This window comes from Plectropomus leopardus, chromosome 6, assembly GCF_008729295.1.
Source record: "Plectropomus leopardus isolate mb chromosome 6, YSFRI_Pleo_2.0, whole genome shotgun sequence".
In the NCBI taxonomy this organism is placed as follows: domain Eukaryota; kingdom Metazoa; phylum Chordata; class Actinopteri; order Perciformes; family Serranidae; genus Plectropomus; species Plectropomus leopardus.
The window spans coordinates 31,777,596-31,795,676 of record NC_056468.1 but is presented as its reverse complement, the minus strand read 5'-3'; the positions used below and the strand labels follow the sequence as shown (position 1 = coordinate 31,795,676).

Sequence of the window (18,081 nt, the reverse complement as noted above, 5' to 3'; positions counted from 1 at the left end):
GCTCTGCTCATTTGCTTTAGTTTAAAATAGTCCTGTGATTAAGAAGAATCTAGCAGAAAGAATCAACAACTAAAACTCACTCGGAAAAAGAGGTCTTTTATTCCCAAAACTGTGCCCGGGGACTTGTTTCTATTTATTAAATGTTAGCGACAAATAACAGAACATAGAAATCTTTTGTGATCACAAGTTCCTTTGATCACAACTCCAGCTGCAAGAAGAAAATTTGAGATTTCTCCTGGAGGAAATACTGAATTTCCCTAGCCTCATCAACGTCTTAATTAATCTTCATTGTATGAGGCTCAGGGCTACCTGCTGTAACCACCGCTCCATCAGGATCACGTGCAAATCCTTCTCCCCCTCCGGCATAAAGTAGCTATTAAAATGATATATTACTGAGGTCCTTTGACTTGCCTTTGTTTGCAGTTTTGTTGCCCAGGGGTTTTCAAACATAATGGACCTCCGATTAGATTAAGAACATAAAAACCATGACAAAACTCCCATAATCATATGGGATTTATTGTGCGTCTCTGTTACTGCGTAGCATGTTGATAGTGTACCGTCATACTTTATGGTCGTTCTGATCTCCTGTGGCCACTAATATATGGACCTAATCATAAACACATAATGAATGTATGGCGCTTAAACGTCCCATATGATGCTCATTTTCAGTATCATACTTTTATTTTGTTTTTCTACTTGAACACACTTGCTTAAATAATCAAAAAGTACATTATTTTCTCATAATGTCTACCTGTATTTACCTTTATTCACCATCTGTCTGAAATGCTCCTTTTTAGCGTCTCTCTATTTAAGCCCCTCAACTGAAAAATCACGGTTTTCTCTGGTCAGTGTTTGTTTCCAGCCGCGGAAAATACTCTAACAGCACTTACTGTCTTTTTAGATAGCGCTATCATCTCACTGAAATCACATTGTCGTGTGATGAGCTGAGATACTGGCTTCATGTTTACTTCTTGTCAGCTGTTAAATTCACATACATGCCAAACATCCCAATGAGGAATACAAAGGGACCCATTTAAAATGTTTATGTTTCAAGTTTAAAACAGTCAATATACTCGATGAAATGTTTGACAGTACATTTACAGTAAATTACTGGCTACTAGTTGCATTACTTTCACAGTAAGTTACTGTATCATTTTATAGTAATTTATTGTGAAATATTACAATTACATCCTTTAAAATCCTGGAAATAAACACAGCATCTCCTTATCTGTATCACTATATCATTTTCACTGCAATTTATTTGGAAATAATCACAACATCTCCATATCTGTATCACTTTTTTGTCATTTAAAGTAATTTACTATAAAATATTACAGTTACATACTAAAAAATCCTAGAAATAATCCCAACATCCCCGTATCTATATCAGTTTTTATCATTTTTACAGTAATTTATTTTAAAATATCATAGTTACATTCTGAAACAAACCTGGAAATGATCATGTCATCTCTGTGTCTTTATTACATTATAAATTTACAGTATTTTTTTGTGAAATATTACAGTTACATCCTGTAAAATCCTGTAAATAATTAACAATGACTTGTGACATCACAAATTCACAAAAAAATCATGTCGGCTTGTTTTAAATGCACAGTATTTGAATTCAGACTGTATGTATTTCTCTGTTGAATGGGCATTTTGATACTCTCAGTTTTTATATAGCCCATTTACTTGCTTTGTATTATAAAACAAATCTGACTTTTTACAAGAGGGGGCCTTTAAAGTTACCATCTGGAATAGTTTTGGAGTGATTTTCCTGCGTGTTTTTCTAAGTTTTACTGTAATATTAGACGTATTATCAGGTTAATACTGTGGGAATATGCTTGGAATCCATTCTGTAAAGAGGGGAAATCTGTTTATACTTTATTAACCTGCTGCTCATTGCACCACTGAGTCCAGCCCCAGCACCGTCACCCTCCCTCCCTCTCTCCCTCCCTCCTCCTCCTCCTCTTTTCTTTCTGCCGCTTCCCCAGCGCTGCAGGTTGAATCTGTTGCCCCTATTTCCTGTCACATGGGCTGGAAATAGGATCCCTGCTTTCTACTATCTGTTCCCGTCTTGGTGGTGTCAGTGTAGTAGTGGCTGTAGGACCTGCCTTGAAGTTCAGGGACTTTTAACGCCGGCCAAAGAGCGACTCCCGCACAGACCCGGACCGTCAGTCAGTCAGTCCACCAGCAGCTCCGCCGCTCTGCGCATCCGTCGGTCTGGCTGCGCTTCACCTGAGAGCCAGTTCAGACTCTTTAACCACACCATGTATTCCTGGACAGCCGCATCTGCCCTTCTTCTTCTCGCCGGGGTTACTTCTTCAGCGGCGTTAAGTGTTTTCGACACCGGTGAGTCAAACTTTTCCACGCGCAAGGATGAATTCCGATAAATATTGTCGTGAAGCGTCTCCAAAGTTGCTCTTTTGCGCATTTGACAGGCTGTGATCCTGACAGAAATGTAGTCGGAAGTGCGCTTGTTTCAACGTTATGGTGAATTTATTCCTATTTTGCTGCTATTCTGTGCGTCCAACATGTCACAGATTGCAGTCGCTGTAACTTCATTCATAGTTCAAATCACACGCTGTTTCCAAAACTGCGCGATGTCTGTTCTCTTGGTGTTTGCGGCCAAAGGAATGTTGTTATTGGATTACAAGAGGTAATGTGAGTCTGATCAGACCACAGTTTCAGTGTTGATTCCACACCTACAGGGCAAACACTTTTGGCCAAAACCGTATCCAAAGGTGTCCTCGGACGTGTAGAGTCCCGCGTGATCCGACAAAAATGTATGTAAACCTGGAAAAGACTTAATCATCTGGAAACGATGTTATGTTGTTCTGAAAGTTGCGTTTCAGTGTAATCTTGTGCTCGTGAGCCAAACAAGCAGCTTTTACGCACTGGACTATCCAGCACATCCTGCGCCTCATGTGTTTACCTGTTCTGCACCAGCTGTTTATAGCTGATCAATCGCCTTGTGATCTGTTTTATTGGTCACATTTGAACATTTTATGTGATGTTTGCAATATTACAGTGGTCTGCACGGCATTACTGGTTATTGTGTCTTTAATTTAACCACACAGACATCAGCCCCCCGTTTGAAATGCACTCAAAACCCTCCGTTCAGTCATCGGATATCATCACATTTAATTCTCCATCAAGTCCAGATTAATACGCAGGGGCACGTTCACGTCTCCCTGCAGCACTTCAAAGTTACCGCCATCCAAAGCTAAATATTTTTGTTTTAATGTGAATATCTAATAACTGTGACCACACAAACCGAGCTTCTGCTTGCTGTAATTTGTGCCGCGTTTCATGTCGGAGCAGCAAATCCTCATGCTTTCCTTTTTAATTTTTTTGTCTCTTAATTATACCCTTGGATTTCAAATTAGAGGGTCCACCATCTGGGCTAGTGCGTAAGTACTCCCATGTGTACCTATGTATTAACAAAGTATTTAAAGCAATGGTATTCCCCCTCATAACACTGGGGAGAGAAAAAGGGCAGAGTTTATGTTTAGTTGAAGTCAGCTGTGCCGTATTTACTGTACAGTAAAACAGTCATTTCATGCTTCTACATGAAGTGACGCTCTTGTTGGAAATGCGAAGACTGTTTGAAGCTCTCTCTGCTCTGTTTTCCCAAAATATGTTTGGACAGTGCAGGTCAGACTGAATGTGAAACCTCACAACAGCAAAAGGAAGTAGAGACACTGTTATCTGTTAGTTTTTTCTCTGATTATTTGTTGATGTCTGGAGATAGTAGAGTTCAAAAGCAGACAACTGGTCTTATGCAGTAAGTGTGAGCCCGCTGGCATTTCAAATCAGAGAATAAGGGTCTTATTTATAAATGTACAATTTGTGCTCATCGGCAAGAGAAATCTTATCAGAGGAGATGAAGTTTGTGGTTGTTGCAAAACTATCAACACTTTAGATTGGTGAAAGGCATTCTGGTTAATAGGGGTCGACAGATTATCAGCCTTGCTGATTTTTAGGGCAAATATTTGGCATTTTGCAGATTATCTGTATTGGCATTTTATTTTAATGAGCGTGGATGAAATTAATTGATGAAAATGTGTGCGTATTACTCTCCAGCACCAGGGAAGGCAGGCTGCAATATATGCAGAGAAAGTGTCAGCATGAGAGGAACGTTTACTTTATAAAGAGTCATAATTGACCTTGTTCACAGTTCAAGGTGTCCCGTCAAATGGGTGTTCAGGTGTCTCTTTTATAATGTTGGTTTATGGGATTTTTTCACAGCGATACCATGAGTGGCCACTGGGAGAAATTGGAGGTGAGGTTGAGCTGCTTTCCTGGGGGCCTGGTGGTGCTTCGTTTCAGCTCAACTGTTTTCAGCAAGGCGAATGTTCTCATTTAACAGCTAAACATTACACTAAAACATGTCTCTGAAAAGATTTGAGGTGAGAAATAGGTAACACAGAAACAGATTTTTCATTGATGAGCAGTGATTGACATAAATGATGGCTGCTCTCTCTGAAAATGATCTGTGATTGGCCAAAGTCTCTCGTCACTGGCTCAATTTTCTAAATCCTGAAAACAGAGCCAAAAAGAGGAGCAGAAGTCTAGTGGGGTTTCTTTTCAGGCTATTTGTTTCAAGGTTTTTATAATATTTTTGCCCAATGACGCCAAAATTTTAACTGCCAGCTTTAAATTCATAGTTGATGCAATACGTTCATGCTCTTGAGATTGGTGAAAGGAATTCTGGATAATGTAGGAACCTGAGGGAGAAACCAGACGAGGCAGGTTGAGGGGAAACACCGTAACAAGCAGGGCCGCAAAATAACTCCTGGATGGCCCTGAGGTAGTTTTTGTGGATATTATGAGCGTGCTTTTTCAATGTGTGCACACATTATTCTTGTGGTTTAGCATTGTCCAGATACATTTTATAAATGTGAATTCACAGGCACATCTGTGATGTTATAAAGTAGTAAAAGTGCAAATATGAATCCTTAAAAACAGCAGAATTTGCCTTTAAATGCTAAAGCAAGGTCATACAGCAGCTTATTAATGCTCTGCAGAAAGCCAGCCGCTGTTGCTTTTGTGACTAGTGTCTAAAACAATTATAGTGGAGTGCTTTCACTGTCCTGGTAGACTGCGGCATCGCGTCAAGCAGAAGTGTATTAACAGCAAAAGTGTTATTCATCTTGCGCTGAGGGATCATAATGTACTGAGTGATACTGTTGTGCACAGAGAAGCACAAAGAGGAAAATGTTGCTCAAGGTTAGAGATGGCATGTGTTGGTTATAGCCGGAGCAGCCTTCATAAGTGCCTTTATGCAACCTATAATATGAGAATGGGCTCTTATTCCATACAGCACACTTCATGCTCCCAGTATTGAGAGTTAGTTAACCATGGCCTCTTATCTTTAATGCATGGGGTGTCTCTTGCACCTGAACTCAGAGGCTTTTATAAAGAAAGTCATCCAGACTCCCACATGCTGTTTTGTCTGACTGCGGCCTGCCGTTGCTCACTTGGCAGCTGCTTAGGCCCTTCACACAAATGTACACACAAGTGGAAGCTGAACCCTGTCAGAGCTGTCAAAGATGAGGCGTAATTGAGTTGCTCTGTAAGCCGGTAATGATGTAGCTGATGGTGTTGTTCTCCTGAACAAGCTCGAGCTGGTTAATCAGCAGGGAATTACTTCGTGCTTGATGTTCCTGGTACCCATGAGCAGCCTCACTGGCAGGTTGATAGCTGGGGGTCGGTGGTGGGAGCTCCAGTGTGCACCTACATGTATGTCTTTTGTTTATGTAAATGATGCATCATCTTTTTTTCTGTTGCTGCTTTAAATTCCAGTGTTTTATTGAAACAAGCAGGTAGTACATGGAGAAAATAGAAAACAGATTTTTTATTAGTATTTTTTTTTTTTTTTTAAGACTTATCAGAAACCCAACTACAAACCTTATTCAGAATCAGAATCTGTTTTTATTAAGTACATTTACATATACAAGGAATCTGGCTTGGTGTTTTGGTGCAAAACAATAAATATAAAGGAAGAATAAAAATATTGAATTTAAATAGTATAAGAGATAAAATATAGTCCCTACATATAGTCCATTTATTCAGTCCAATCCCATCCCATCTCACAGACTTCATGTGGCCACTGGAATCACAAAACAGCAGAAATGCACAGCAAAAACTGGAAAATAACAGAGGAACAAACAAAATATAATAATTTCAGATAGAACAGTAGTAAAGGATGTGCCTAGCAGTAAGAATAAGCAGAAACAATGAGAAAAATAAATACAAGTAAATAACAGTAAGGTGGCTCACCTTTAAAGTGATAGTTTTTTAAATTCAGTGGCAAGGTGAGCAAGCTGTTCTCCTGTTGCACCCTCAATCTTGCTCACCTGGAACTGAGGGATGATTGAAGGAATAGTTTGACATTTTAGGAAATATGCCTATTGGATTTTTTTGCTGAGAGGTTAGACGGTCAATACCAGTCTCATGATTTCATGGTTGTCTTTTAAAGGAATTCTTCACCTGCAAAATACCTGTTTGTATATTAATGAGCCATGTCACGTTACTTTGAAATCATGAAAAAAATGTAAAAACAAATGGCGAACATTGTGATTTATTGATTGATTGGGGACATTAACAACATCAAATCCACACAACACAATATCTGTTTTCTCTCACATCAACTTGTGCAGTATAATGCAACACTGTAAAATCTGATGAGTTAATTTTACTTTTAAAAACAATCTAGGAAACCGATTGCCTTGAAAAATAAAATAAGCGAGTAAATAAACCCATTAGTCTTAATCAATGTTTACTTAAAATTTAGTTATATTTACTTAATTTTGTGAAGTTGTTACAACTTAAAAATTTAGTTAGTTTAGAAGATTGTAGCTTAACAGTAACAACACTTATTATCAGGCACGGTGCATCAGATGGTGATTATTATGTTTCAAACCACACATGGTCCTTTGAAGTAAATAAAATAAATAAATGTAGAGATATGAGAGTTGTTTAAATATTCATCTACAGCTTTGCCAGGAACTCAGCATGCATGTTTCCAGAAATGTGGAGATATTCGGCTACTTAAACAGTGTATGAGGGAGTGTGAATATCTTGAAAAATTCAGAATTTCAGGTTTCAGAAAATTCAAAATTTCTCTTTTGTTGACGTGCTCTTTGCTCTTCGTCACATGCAGCCTGTGATGATGGGATATTAAGATTGACATAGGTTTAAGAGGTAAAAAAGGTCAGCAACAATTGATCCATCTTATCTCACTTCTTGCAGCCATGAATAAAAGTAGCATGAAAAGTGGAGTCACAACCTGTGTATCGCTGGACTGTCTTTCTCTTGCCTTTAAAGGAAAACAGTTAGCGTTGCTTGTGTCGAGCTGAGGCTTGTAAAGGGCAGGCTGTGACATTTTGGCAATATGGAATGCGCTCTCATTATGTGATCCCTGAACACAGCGCTGTCAGAAATAAGGCCAGATGAGAGAAAACATCAGGTTAATATCAGGCTGTGCTCGACCGACTGAATCTTTGGACTGATCGGAGGAGGCGAGAGGTGCCTTTTGGGCTTTCTTTTCATCTGGAGTCTTTGCCAAGTCTCTCTCTTCTTAACCAGACATGCATGAAATAACTTGTAAGGCCACAGTTGGAAGATTTGCAAAGCTCTGTGCAGTGAGGTATCTTATCAAAACTAACTTGCCGCAGGTAAATCAGCTCGATCATTTCCAGACCAAACCGCAGATTTTTAAGCTATTGCCCTTCTTCAATACTGCAACTTTTCTTTATTCCTTGAAGCATTGTGAGCTCCAGATAGAGTGATGGGGGGATGAATGACAGCTTGTGTTGTGATTTCTCTTTGTAGGCCGACATGCATATAAGCTGCTGCACAAACTGGCAACCCTCTGTTTTATCTGGCAACACGCTCTTTTTCCTGCTGCGTCTGATCGCTGTCCAGCAGGGCATGACGCTGGCCTGGACTCTGTCAGAATCATCTCACCCGGCCGCAGACGGAACTGGGCGTTGCGGTGCGGCGCAGTAGGCGAGGTGAGATGGCGGTGGCGTGGTTTGAATGCACGGCATGAACTCTTGAACAGTAGCTCACACAGAGGTCTGGGTTGTTTTTGATCCTGGCAACAGGCGTACAGCTTCTGTGTTCACTATGTTGACGTGTGATTGATAGGAGTCTACAGTATACAGCGGTTGTGTTACTTTCAGATGTTTGGCTTAACATCAAATCAGGGCGCATTGACTGCGTGTGTGTTTGTGCGTGCATACACTCACCTGTCTGTGATAAGCAGGGGAAAGGATGCCAGAAGCTTTTCAACATTTCCATGTATGCACGTCCAGGATTATTGTGTGTGTATTTCTGCTTCGGTATCTGCCTAAGGCTGCAGCTTAAAATTATGTTTCTTATCATGTACCGCAATCTGTTGAGGTTCAAAAGACATTCTTGACCTTGGAAGCCGCAGAGAACAATTACACTACAAGGTCTATTTAGAGGTTCTTGTGGAGTGTTTGATCGAGTCACATGACCAACAATCTTGCAACCCATCGTCTATTTGCCTGAGAGTGGGATGTGGGCCAATATTTTTGGCTGATCCAGTGTAGCCAGCAGAGTTCAATCAATCAGTAAATCATTTATTAAGAACCACTTAGCCGAATCAAAACAAACAATCTAAAATGATGCAAAAAATAAAAACAGCAAATTGTTACATTTAGGAAGCGTGAAACAACAAGTGTTTGCCATTTTGCCTTTAAAAATTGCTGTCACTGGGGTAAACAGTTAATCAGCTAATAATGTCAGCAGTGTGTGTGTGTGTGTGTGTGTGTGTGTGTGCTTGAGTGAAGTTCAAATGTAACGCAGCTGTTGCCATCTGGAGACTCTATAAACTGCCAACGTTCCTGCTTTCGATTTTAAAGAGGCCACGTCAAGTGTCGGACCAAGAGGTCTCACATCCTCTATCTGAGGCCTCTCCTCCCACAAACACACACACGCACACACATACACACGTGTGCACACAAACAACTGTCTGTCCTTGTCCAATCCACAAATCTCCCTCACTCAGCCAATCACCATATCTGTCTCGACTTAATCCACTCTCAACTTGTAAACGCAGTCCATACAGTGCAGTTTATGACTGGCCTCCATCAACCTTTCTAACCCCGAGACAGAGGGATCTTTGTGTGTGTGTGTGTGTGTGTGTGTGTATGTGTGTGTGGGAGAGAGATACTCTGAATCGTCTGCCTCAGAGGATAATAACAGACCATCTTCAGCCGCGATCTGAGGAAACACGAGCTTGTGTTGGCAGAGGTGATCGCGATGGAGCATTGGTTTGAGGAGAGACAGCGGGCTCTTAAAGAGTTTAACATAAGGGCTTTCGGTGTGCGGGTAAACCCTCTGTGCTCACTGTGGGTAGTGTCAGAGGGCATTATGGGAAGAGGGTGCATGGGATCTGGGTCTCAGATGTGGGCCGTGTGGTCCCTCCCGCTTTTCCGGTTCAGAGATGGAGATGGAAACCTCTCCTGCCCTGCTGAGCTTCTGTGCTGCAGTCGCAAGTTCAGAGAAACCTCTCGTGTAGATTGGTGAACTGTACGGTACTGTACGCTTACTATGCTCTGTGTGTGGTGTGTGTGTGTGTGTGTGTGTTTGTGTGTGTGTGTGTGTGTAGCTACACATCTAAGTAACTATGTTCATGATTAAAGCTGGGGTAGGCAGAAATCTAAAAAAAGTCAAAAAGCAGCAGAATTTGAAAATACGCCCTCCTCCTACAGCTCTCTCTTCTTAGTGCTAAGCCCCGCCCACCAGACGACCACTGGCACAGGCACGTGCTTAGTACAGTAACTGCGCGTTATCAATACATTGACTTATTTTGTCTTATTTGATTGTAAACCTGCATGCAGCACATTCGCTCAGCCCCTCTTGGCCCCGCTGTCTCTCTTGCTGTTTTTGTTTACCAGACCTCATATGAAGCAAGAATTAGCTAGTTGGCCGTCCCACCGTCACTCCACCTCACTCCTCGACACTTGTGGACTGCCTCCCCGGGAGGAGAGCAGGCAGCAGCTCGAGTAACAGACCAGCTGGCGGTTGTAGTGGCTCAAATTTGGACAGCACAAGTCCACCTGTGTCACAGTGGGCTGGTGGCCAGTAGCAGGGTCTAATCTGTGTAATGGCAGCAACAGAAAGTTTGCGCTGCCTGGATTTGAGTTGCATTAGCTGCTGACTGGGAGTCTGTCTCAGGAGTTGCTGCCTGCTCTCCTCCTGGGCCAGGAGGAGAGCAGGCATCTCAATAGCATTTATTGAGAGTTTTTTATTGCCAGGAGTCCTGGCAATAAAAAACTCTCAATAAATGCTATTGTTGCTCTGTTCCTGAATGTGCAAATCGGCAGATGTTTGCTAACAATATTAGCACAGCAACTTAATAAGGTGATAACATGTTAATGTTTAATTTGTAGCTTATTCCACCTCTTCAGTGGCTAAAAAGAAGATTATATGTTCTTCTTGCTTGAGCAGTCGATTGCTGAGGTTCTCACTTCTGCATGTGTCGAGTGACAATATAATTGACATTTTTATAATTTCATATATTTAGACTATATTTTTCTGTGTGTTTTTTGGTGCAAAAACCCCAATTTGTTTTATCTTTTAAAAAAGTGTCAGGGCTGCCTTAAAATTTTGAGTTAACTGAACTTAAAAAGACAAGTTTAGGCAATTTGACAGTGATTGAAAACAAATAAACTTTTATAGTCAAATACACTTCTTAATAAGCTGCATTTTAAATCAGTTTTGCTTAAAAAATAAAGTGTATTTAACTGTAAAAGTTCATTTTTTTGTCAACAAAATTACCTCAACTTGTCTCCTCAAATTCAGTCAACTTAAAATTGTAAGGCAGCCTGGACACTAAGGTTTTTGAGTCAGTTTTGTTTTGTTTTGTTTTTTTTACAGTGTAAAACATCCCCATAATTTGCACCCAACAATTACACCCTTAAAAAAATAATATTATAGTAATAAAAGGATTTGTTTAAAGTTTTCAACCTGTGATTGACTTGTTTGACAGTGCAAACACAGCCACACTCTTACATCCACAAGCCTGTTTATATCCAAGTCTTTCATGATGTGTAAAAGTAGGTGTTTCTTCTTCTTACCAGAAATGTGGGCTTCTCTTTTGGCAAGCATCTGTGCCCCACAGGCTTAAAAACTAAGAGGAAACATCAGTTCTGTAGCTGTTCTCTTTTTCTGACTGTGAGTCCCTTGCCTTTCACTCAAGGGCATGCAAAAGTGTCGGCATCAATCACAGGACAGAACAATCTACCGGGGACACATGGTTGCTTTTACTGCCTATTTTCTCATCACTCACTAGGATCATGAGTAAGTTGACAAATAGGCTAATCTCCCTGAAACTTTTGTACACACGGTGAAACTTTATACTCGCTTTAAATATCCCGTAGGTTGCACGCAGGTTCAGTCAGTGTGTTCTGGTTGTTTTCACAGCAAACCCAGTCAGTGTGTCTTCCCTTTGTGTTGTGTCCATGCATAATCTGCTCCACACCAGCCCATATGGAGCCCTCATGAATCTTCAATGGAATGCCCCAAGAGGTTAAGTTTAGCAAGACAACAAAACACACCAACAAAAACCAACTGCGCATATCGACCTCAGCTGACACTGGGACTGCAAGGTGACAGACAGCAGACCGGGCTGTGGTGTCACTGTGGAGAGATGCTAAAATGCTGCATTGCTCTTAGCTTTCCTTGCTGAGGGGGCAACATGTGCACTAAAGACGACAGCTAGGTCACTTTGATCACAGTGTTACATAAATGAAAATGTGGTCTAAATGAGTGCGGTCTAAATATGGATGCTGAGGCAGTTGATTCCCAAAAAAAATTCAGTCATATTTTTGATTATTGAGTCATTGGTTTACCAAGCAAAAATGCTAAACATTTGCTGGTTCCAGCTCCTCTGCTGCCTTTTTCTGTTTTTTAAGGTGGGTGTCTGCAGGTCCTTAAAAACTTTTGAAAGGTCTTGAATTCAATTTTATAGATATTAGGCTTTAAAAGTCATTAAATAGTATAAATTTGAATTTGTGAGGTCTTAATTGCCACAGACATTTTATCCATCTTTTATTTTAATATAATTTAAAGCTTTTATGGGTCAAAGTCCACATTTCGGATGTTACAAATCTTAAAAACTACCATGAAATTATCTTCTAAAAGCCTAAAAAGCATTCATTTTAAGTGTCTGATATGTGAAGACACCCTGTTATATTTGCAATGCACTGATTTTGAAATTCCTAGACGGACTGATTTTTAACATAGCAATTTGACAGATAGATGAAACTGATACATTTACATACATTTATTGTATTTATTGTTTTGTTTTAGGTTTTATGTATTCCCACCTTTGTGTGAGGAAAACAAAAAAATCTACATAAAAAAACATAACTCAAGAGTTTTGAACTAATTAAGCCCTTCATTATTTTGAATGAGCACAAATTCAGTTGTGCAAATTTACAAAGCAACCTTTAATTTAACATTTCAAATGAAAACACTTTTTACATGTTTTTCAAACGCATAAAGCACATCTATACAATTTATATAATGTCTAATTTACATTATGTAATATTTATTTTTATTGGCATTAAAGCCTCAACATATTTTTCCCCTGAAACACCTATATGTATTCAAATTTCTTACTAAAAGCTACATTTTAGGAATTACCACTTTAACACATAATTAGAGTTATACATCAGCTTCGCTTAATACTCAGTTTTACTTCACAGAGCTTAAAGGCATCATAATCTAACTCAATGCAGCCTCTTTGATCTGTTAGTTGTGGACACCAGTCGCTAATAAATAACATTAACCAGCTCTCCTCCTGTCGGTTTAAACACGGTTTTGTTATTCACCGTGCAGCATTATCAGGGAAACAATGTGTTGCGTCCTCTGATGTGTTGATAGTGAGTTTACTCACTATTGTCTTTGTTGGGTGCCTTCAGGTCCATTGCAAAACAATCATTGTAATCTTCTTGTACCTGCTCTTTATTTAAGTCTGTGGTCATTAGTCTGTAGTCCTGCTTTAAGCCTGTGCAAAATTGATGTGACACAACGGAAAAACATCGACCACTGGCTTCAGTGAGTAATTTGCCGATAGGCCCATGGCAATCAGCAAGGGGGATATTTGCTGATGTCGATGTTCAGCCGCTAAATTGGTGGAGCCCTATTATATATCATTGCAAATTTAACCTGTTTAGGTTCAGGACTGTCAGTTGGGCAATACAAGCAAACTGTGATGGTGTTTTTCACTTTTTTTGGCATTTGAAAGACTGAACAGTTATTCACATAAAATCCGGAAAATAACACGTCCAGGTTCATGCGGAGGAGGTATAACTAGGACAACTCTTCCTCTGAGCATCACCCAGTATTGTTGTACTTTTGTATGGTACTTTATTAACAAAAAATAGATTAAAAACTAAGCTACAGCTGTTTATACAAACCTCCACATGTAGTGCTACAGTGCTGGTAACACCAGCTCAAACCAGCTTCTTCGCAGTGATAGATGAGGAGATGGAGAGAGTTGCTCTCATTGAGAAACCAGACGGAGTCGAAAGTCTTAAATGAAAGAAAATAGAGCAGAGCATTTTCCTTTTTGCATATCCCAACACTCTTGATACTCAGCATGTCTTAACTTGTGAAGACAGGCCAAAGTTTTGAAGAATTCCCTCATTTACTCGGCCGAATGTGAGTTGAATCTGGCTCAAAGTTGGCAAAAGAGAAAGACAAAAAAAAGCTCTAGGTCAGAAATGTGTGTCAAGCTGCTGCCCATTTACTTCCTGTTGACCTCTGGGTGGTGCCCAGCGAAGGTCAAGTTGCGGGCAACGCCCTCGCTCTTCCATGCCAAGGGATTGGACCGCCCACAAAACCACCAACCACTAAGACGGAGAAACAGACCTAGTTATTATAAACACAATCATGCTTATTATCGTGCCACTGTGATTCGCGTCCTGTCGTGTTCAAAGGCTTACATTTGTTTTATCAAAGGTACCTCTCTCTGTGTCGTCCCCCGCTCTCTCCGTTTCTCTTTTTGAACTTCCGCTGAGTGCAACTCTTTCATTTTTTTTTACCCTCTCACCTTGTGCAAATCACCACCTGCTCAGGCGGTTTGTCGGGCGACCCAGCATGCAAAGCAGCCCGGCCAGTTCCAGCCTCAGGATGAGGATGGCGGTGCATGGGTAGCCCCACTCAGAGGTGACGAGGCGTGACGGGTGCGATAGTCGTGTAAAGCACAGAGCAGCAAGAGTCACCAAACAAAGTGGTGCAAGGTTGAGTGTGTCACTCCGGTCCCTGATCCACGGAGGCGGTCCCGCGAGACAACATGGAATTAAGCTGTCAAGCCGCTGCTGGCTGTACACAACTGTCAGGCTTGAAAGAGATAAACAATGTTTAGGTGGGAGAGTGCACTCATGTGGCCAGGATGGTGGTTTGTGAGGTTTTGTTACTCAAAGGTCAGTCAAGACCAGTCAGAGTACTTTTCTGAATGGGCTGTGACATGTTGGTTTTGGATGGAGTTCCTTACAGTAATGTAACCTCTTTACATATTCTTTGACGACTGTCTTCGTCTCAAACTATCTACAGCAGGGACACTCAACCTGCTTCGCTTTGAGGCCACTTTTGCAAAATGACAGGAGGCCAAGGGCCAGATGCAGCAGCCTCATACACATTTCTATGATCTTCAGACGTTTTTAGCATGTGTCTTGGATTTTAGGGTGTTTATCAGATTTTAGGACATTTCAAGATTTTAAGATGTTTCTAGGATTTTAGATTTTTAGGTTGTTTATTGTACTTTAGGAAATGTCTGGGAATTTAGGGCCTATCTAGGATTTTAGGACATTTCTTGGGTTTTTGAATGTTTCTTGGATTTTAGGGCATTGCTTAGATTTTAGGACATTTCTCGGATTTCAGTTCAGTTCAGTTTCAGTTGTGATTTTAGAACATTTCTAAGATTTCTGAACATCCCTAGGATTTAAGGACATTTGTAGGATGATATGATGTTTTCAGGATTTATTTTAGGATGTTTTGGTATGGTGGTCTTCCTCTGTCTGGGGTTGTGGAGTTGTGGGGGATCCTCCACTGGCACTCTTTTGTAAAAACAGCTCTATTTTGATCCTTATCAGGGGCAGGATTTGGCCTGCATGCCATGAGTTGAGTACTACTGATCTAGACTGCCTTCCAAGTGTCCTTTCTCCTTTTCTTGCGACCGATTCACCTCTCTCTTCCCTTTCCTTCGTTTGCACATTTTAATACTATTATGCATGAGCTGCGTTCCCTGGCCTCTTCGTGTACCTTGACATTTGCGTATGCATGAGGAGACCCACTCCAGTCAATGCCGAATGACATTCTCTCTCAGCGTCGCGGCAGTCAGAGCCCATCAGCTGGAACACACTCCAGGGCGAGGGGGGAAATCAAATAGTGAGAGAACAGTAATGAAATACCATAGAGCCTTATGTTCTTCTATGAATTCTATTAACTCTCAAACAAACAATTGTTTTCATTATCAAAACTCAATATAATTCAAAGAGAATGGAATTTTAAAGGAGTTTTTAAGGCCCCGGGCAGGAAGTGGCTGGTGCATGAAAACATTACACAGAATATAACTTTCTTCCACAATGCTGGATTTATATACTGATGTGAAATCAAAGTAGAGCGTTATCAGCTGTGGGCGTGTTGATGAAAGGAAGTGCAGTTCTGCTATTCCCTAACAGCTCATTGGCTGCTGTATTGTTTCTGCTTTTGAGGGGGAACAGGAAAAAACGATTAGACTTTGGTTTGATTTGTTTTGGTACAAACTCAAAACCATTCTGGCTTCCTGTGTCTGCATTTCTCTTTTTGAACGTACTATTAATAAAGCTTTTGACATAGGATGATTGAGGTAAATTAGCTGTTATTCTTTCTTTGATTCAAACATGTAACATGTTCCAAACACCTCGCCAGTGATCGGCTGGGTGTTTTTGCAAGAATCTCCACAGGCTGACTTTCAAAGCAACCATGTATTTTTGTGGTGTCACATGCAATTCTGAGTTTTGAGAAGCGTAACCAAGAACATAACGGGAGGATATTGAATTGCTACTGTGTGAGACATGACCTGTCCGGCGAACCTAGTTCTTTTTATACTGCAGTTATGGTTGGGCCAGGGCCACTGAGGTCTGTGCTATACTGCGGTAGAGTAATGGCAACCACTTTAAATAAATGGAGAGTAATTTCGCTGCTGAGCCCCGGGGCCTGGTTTGTGTCCAGCTGCAGCAGTTTGTGGCCGAAGAGGCAAATTGTCGCCTTTCCTCCTTCGCAGGAAACGCCCACAGACGGCACTGATTTGACAAGGCCAAGCAAGTGGACATGGCTAAGTGGACAGAGCAAACATTTGGACAAGTGAAGAGAGCAGACGTAGCTAAGTGGACAGCAAACAAGGGAACAAAGCCAGTGGCGGGCAGAGCTAAGAAGCCGTGACAGGGAAATGTGCAGCGGATCAGACGATGCTTCAGTGTGGTCGCTTTTGAAAGAGTATGGAAATAAACATCCATTAACTTGAGCTTTGATACCCCGGTGATAGTTAACTGAGCTTAAACAGTCCATGGACCCAATTTTACAAATGCACAGGAACATCCGAGTCAACAGTTTTCACAAACAGCCATTGTCCCCCGAGCTGCGGAGCCACTGATATCCCTTTGCGATGCGAGGCCCTTTGAAAGTGGCTTCAACTCAAAAGGGGTGAAACCCAAGTCACCAAGAGGTACTGATTTAGTTGTCCGCCCTGCATGGAAGGTGAATACAGCTTCCCAAGGTGAGCACAAAAAGGGCCGGGTCTGCAGCAGCCTACGTGGCACCAGCCCACGACCAACGCCAACCGAGGGGTGGTCACACTCGGCCGATGCCATGAAACAGAATACCCCGGCCCTCAATGGATCCTCGGTAATGGATCCCCTTCTCAGGGAGGCCGGTGGGATGCCCCCTGTCTTTTACCAGAGCCATCTGGTTCCCAGTAGTGCTGCTCTTCCCACAGCCGCACAAACCACAGTGAAAAAGGATCGCTTTCACAATCAAGATCAGGAACTGGAGACGTGGCTGGTTAAAAGGGGTCTGAATGTTGAGCGCTGTGGTCCCCTCTGCTGCAGCCTATTGTGCTGCTGTTATTGTGTCCTTAGAAGCGCACTCTGCTGCGGTTTATCTGACAACCTTTTGTGATTTGATACAGTGGAAATTCATGTCCTGACCAGGTCAAGCAGACACGGTAATTTAGAAATAAAAAAGATTTAAACACATTAGGAAATAACAGAGTACAGTCCACAAATTGAGATGTTCGCTTTGGTGATATGATCATTGTAAAACCATCAACAGGCGATTCAGTCTGGTGAGAGATTAAGGAAAATGTCTTGACGCAAACTAGGTTTTCACCACAATGTCGATGGATTTAAAGTGTAAAAAATTCTAAACAAGCCAAAGAATGCTGAGGGAACAGACCAATGCCTCCATGTGTAGTTTACAAAGTTATACAAAACAAACACGCTGGGGCCTTTTTTCCTGATGTGTTCGCCACTCTCTCCAAATGAGCACGTCGGAGATTCATTGGATACAGATGGGAGCGTATTTATGCTCTACACATTGAGTTTATTCCTCCACCGCTGCAAGTAAAAGTTGATTAAACCACAGCATTCAATATCACATCTATTACTGTTCTTGTGATGTCGCCTCCCGTCCATCTGATTCTCTGCGTTGCCCAGGGGGTGAGCAAAATCCACCGTTGGTCCGCTTTAGTTACATTTAATCACAACACATGGCTCTAAGCCTCGCTCAGACATTTGATCAACTTAAGGCCATTTTCCAGTAACCGTGTTGTTCCTTTTCTGAAAAGGGGCTTCAAAGCTTAAAGCTCAGGATTCCCAGACCGATGCCTGGCCTTGGTGGTCGGATCCTAGAGAATATCCAGACAGATTGATTGATTAGGAGGTCAATTTAGCTTGTTATTCTTCCAGTTTTGAGCAGCTGTACATCAACAAAACAGACATTGATCAATGTATCCTCAAACAATGGTATCTGACAAAATACCACCCTACAAATGAT

The 18,081-nt window shown here is 41.3% G+C and overlaps 1 protein-coding gene across 2 annotated transcripts in view; it reads left to right on the top strand.

Moving 5' to 3' along the window:
- The first annotated feature begins 2,000 nt into the window (after nt 1-2,000).
- Nucleotides 2,001-18,081, top strand: part of kremen1 (kringle containing transmembrane protein 1) — a 79,147-nt gene continuing 63,066 nt past the window's right edge. For both annotated transcript variants that reach the window (XM_042487472.1, XM_042487471.1), the window contains exon 1: nt 2,001-2,352. In XM_042487472.1, the coding sequence (XP_042343406.1) occupies nt 2,271-2,352 (82 nt within the window). In that variant the 5' untranslated portion in view covers nt 2,001-2,270. The remainder of the gene's footprint in view (nt 2,353-18,081) is intronic.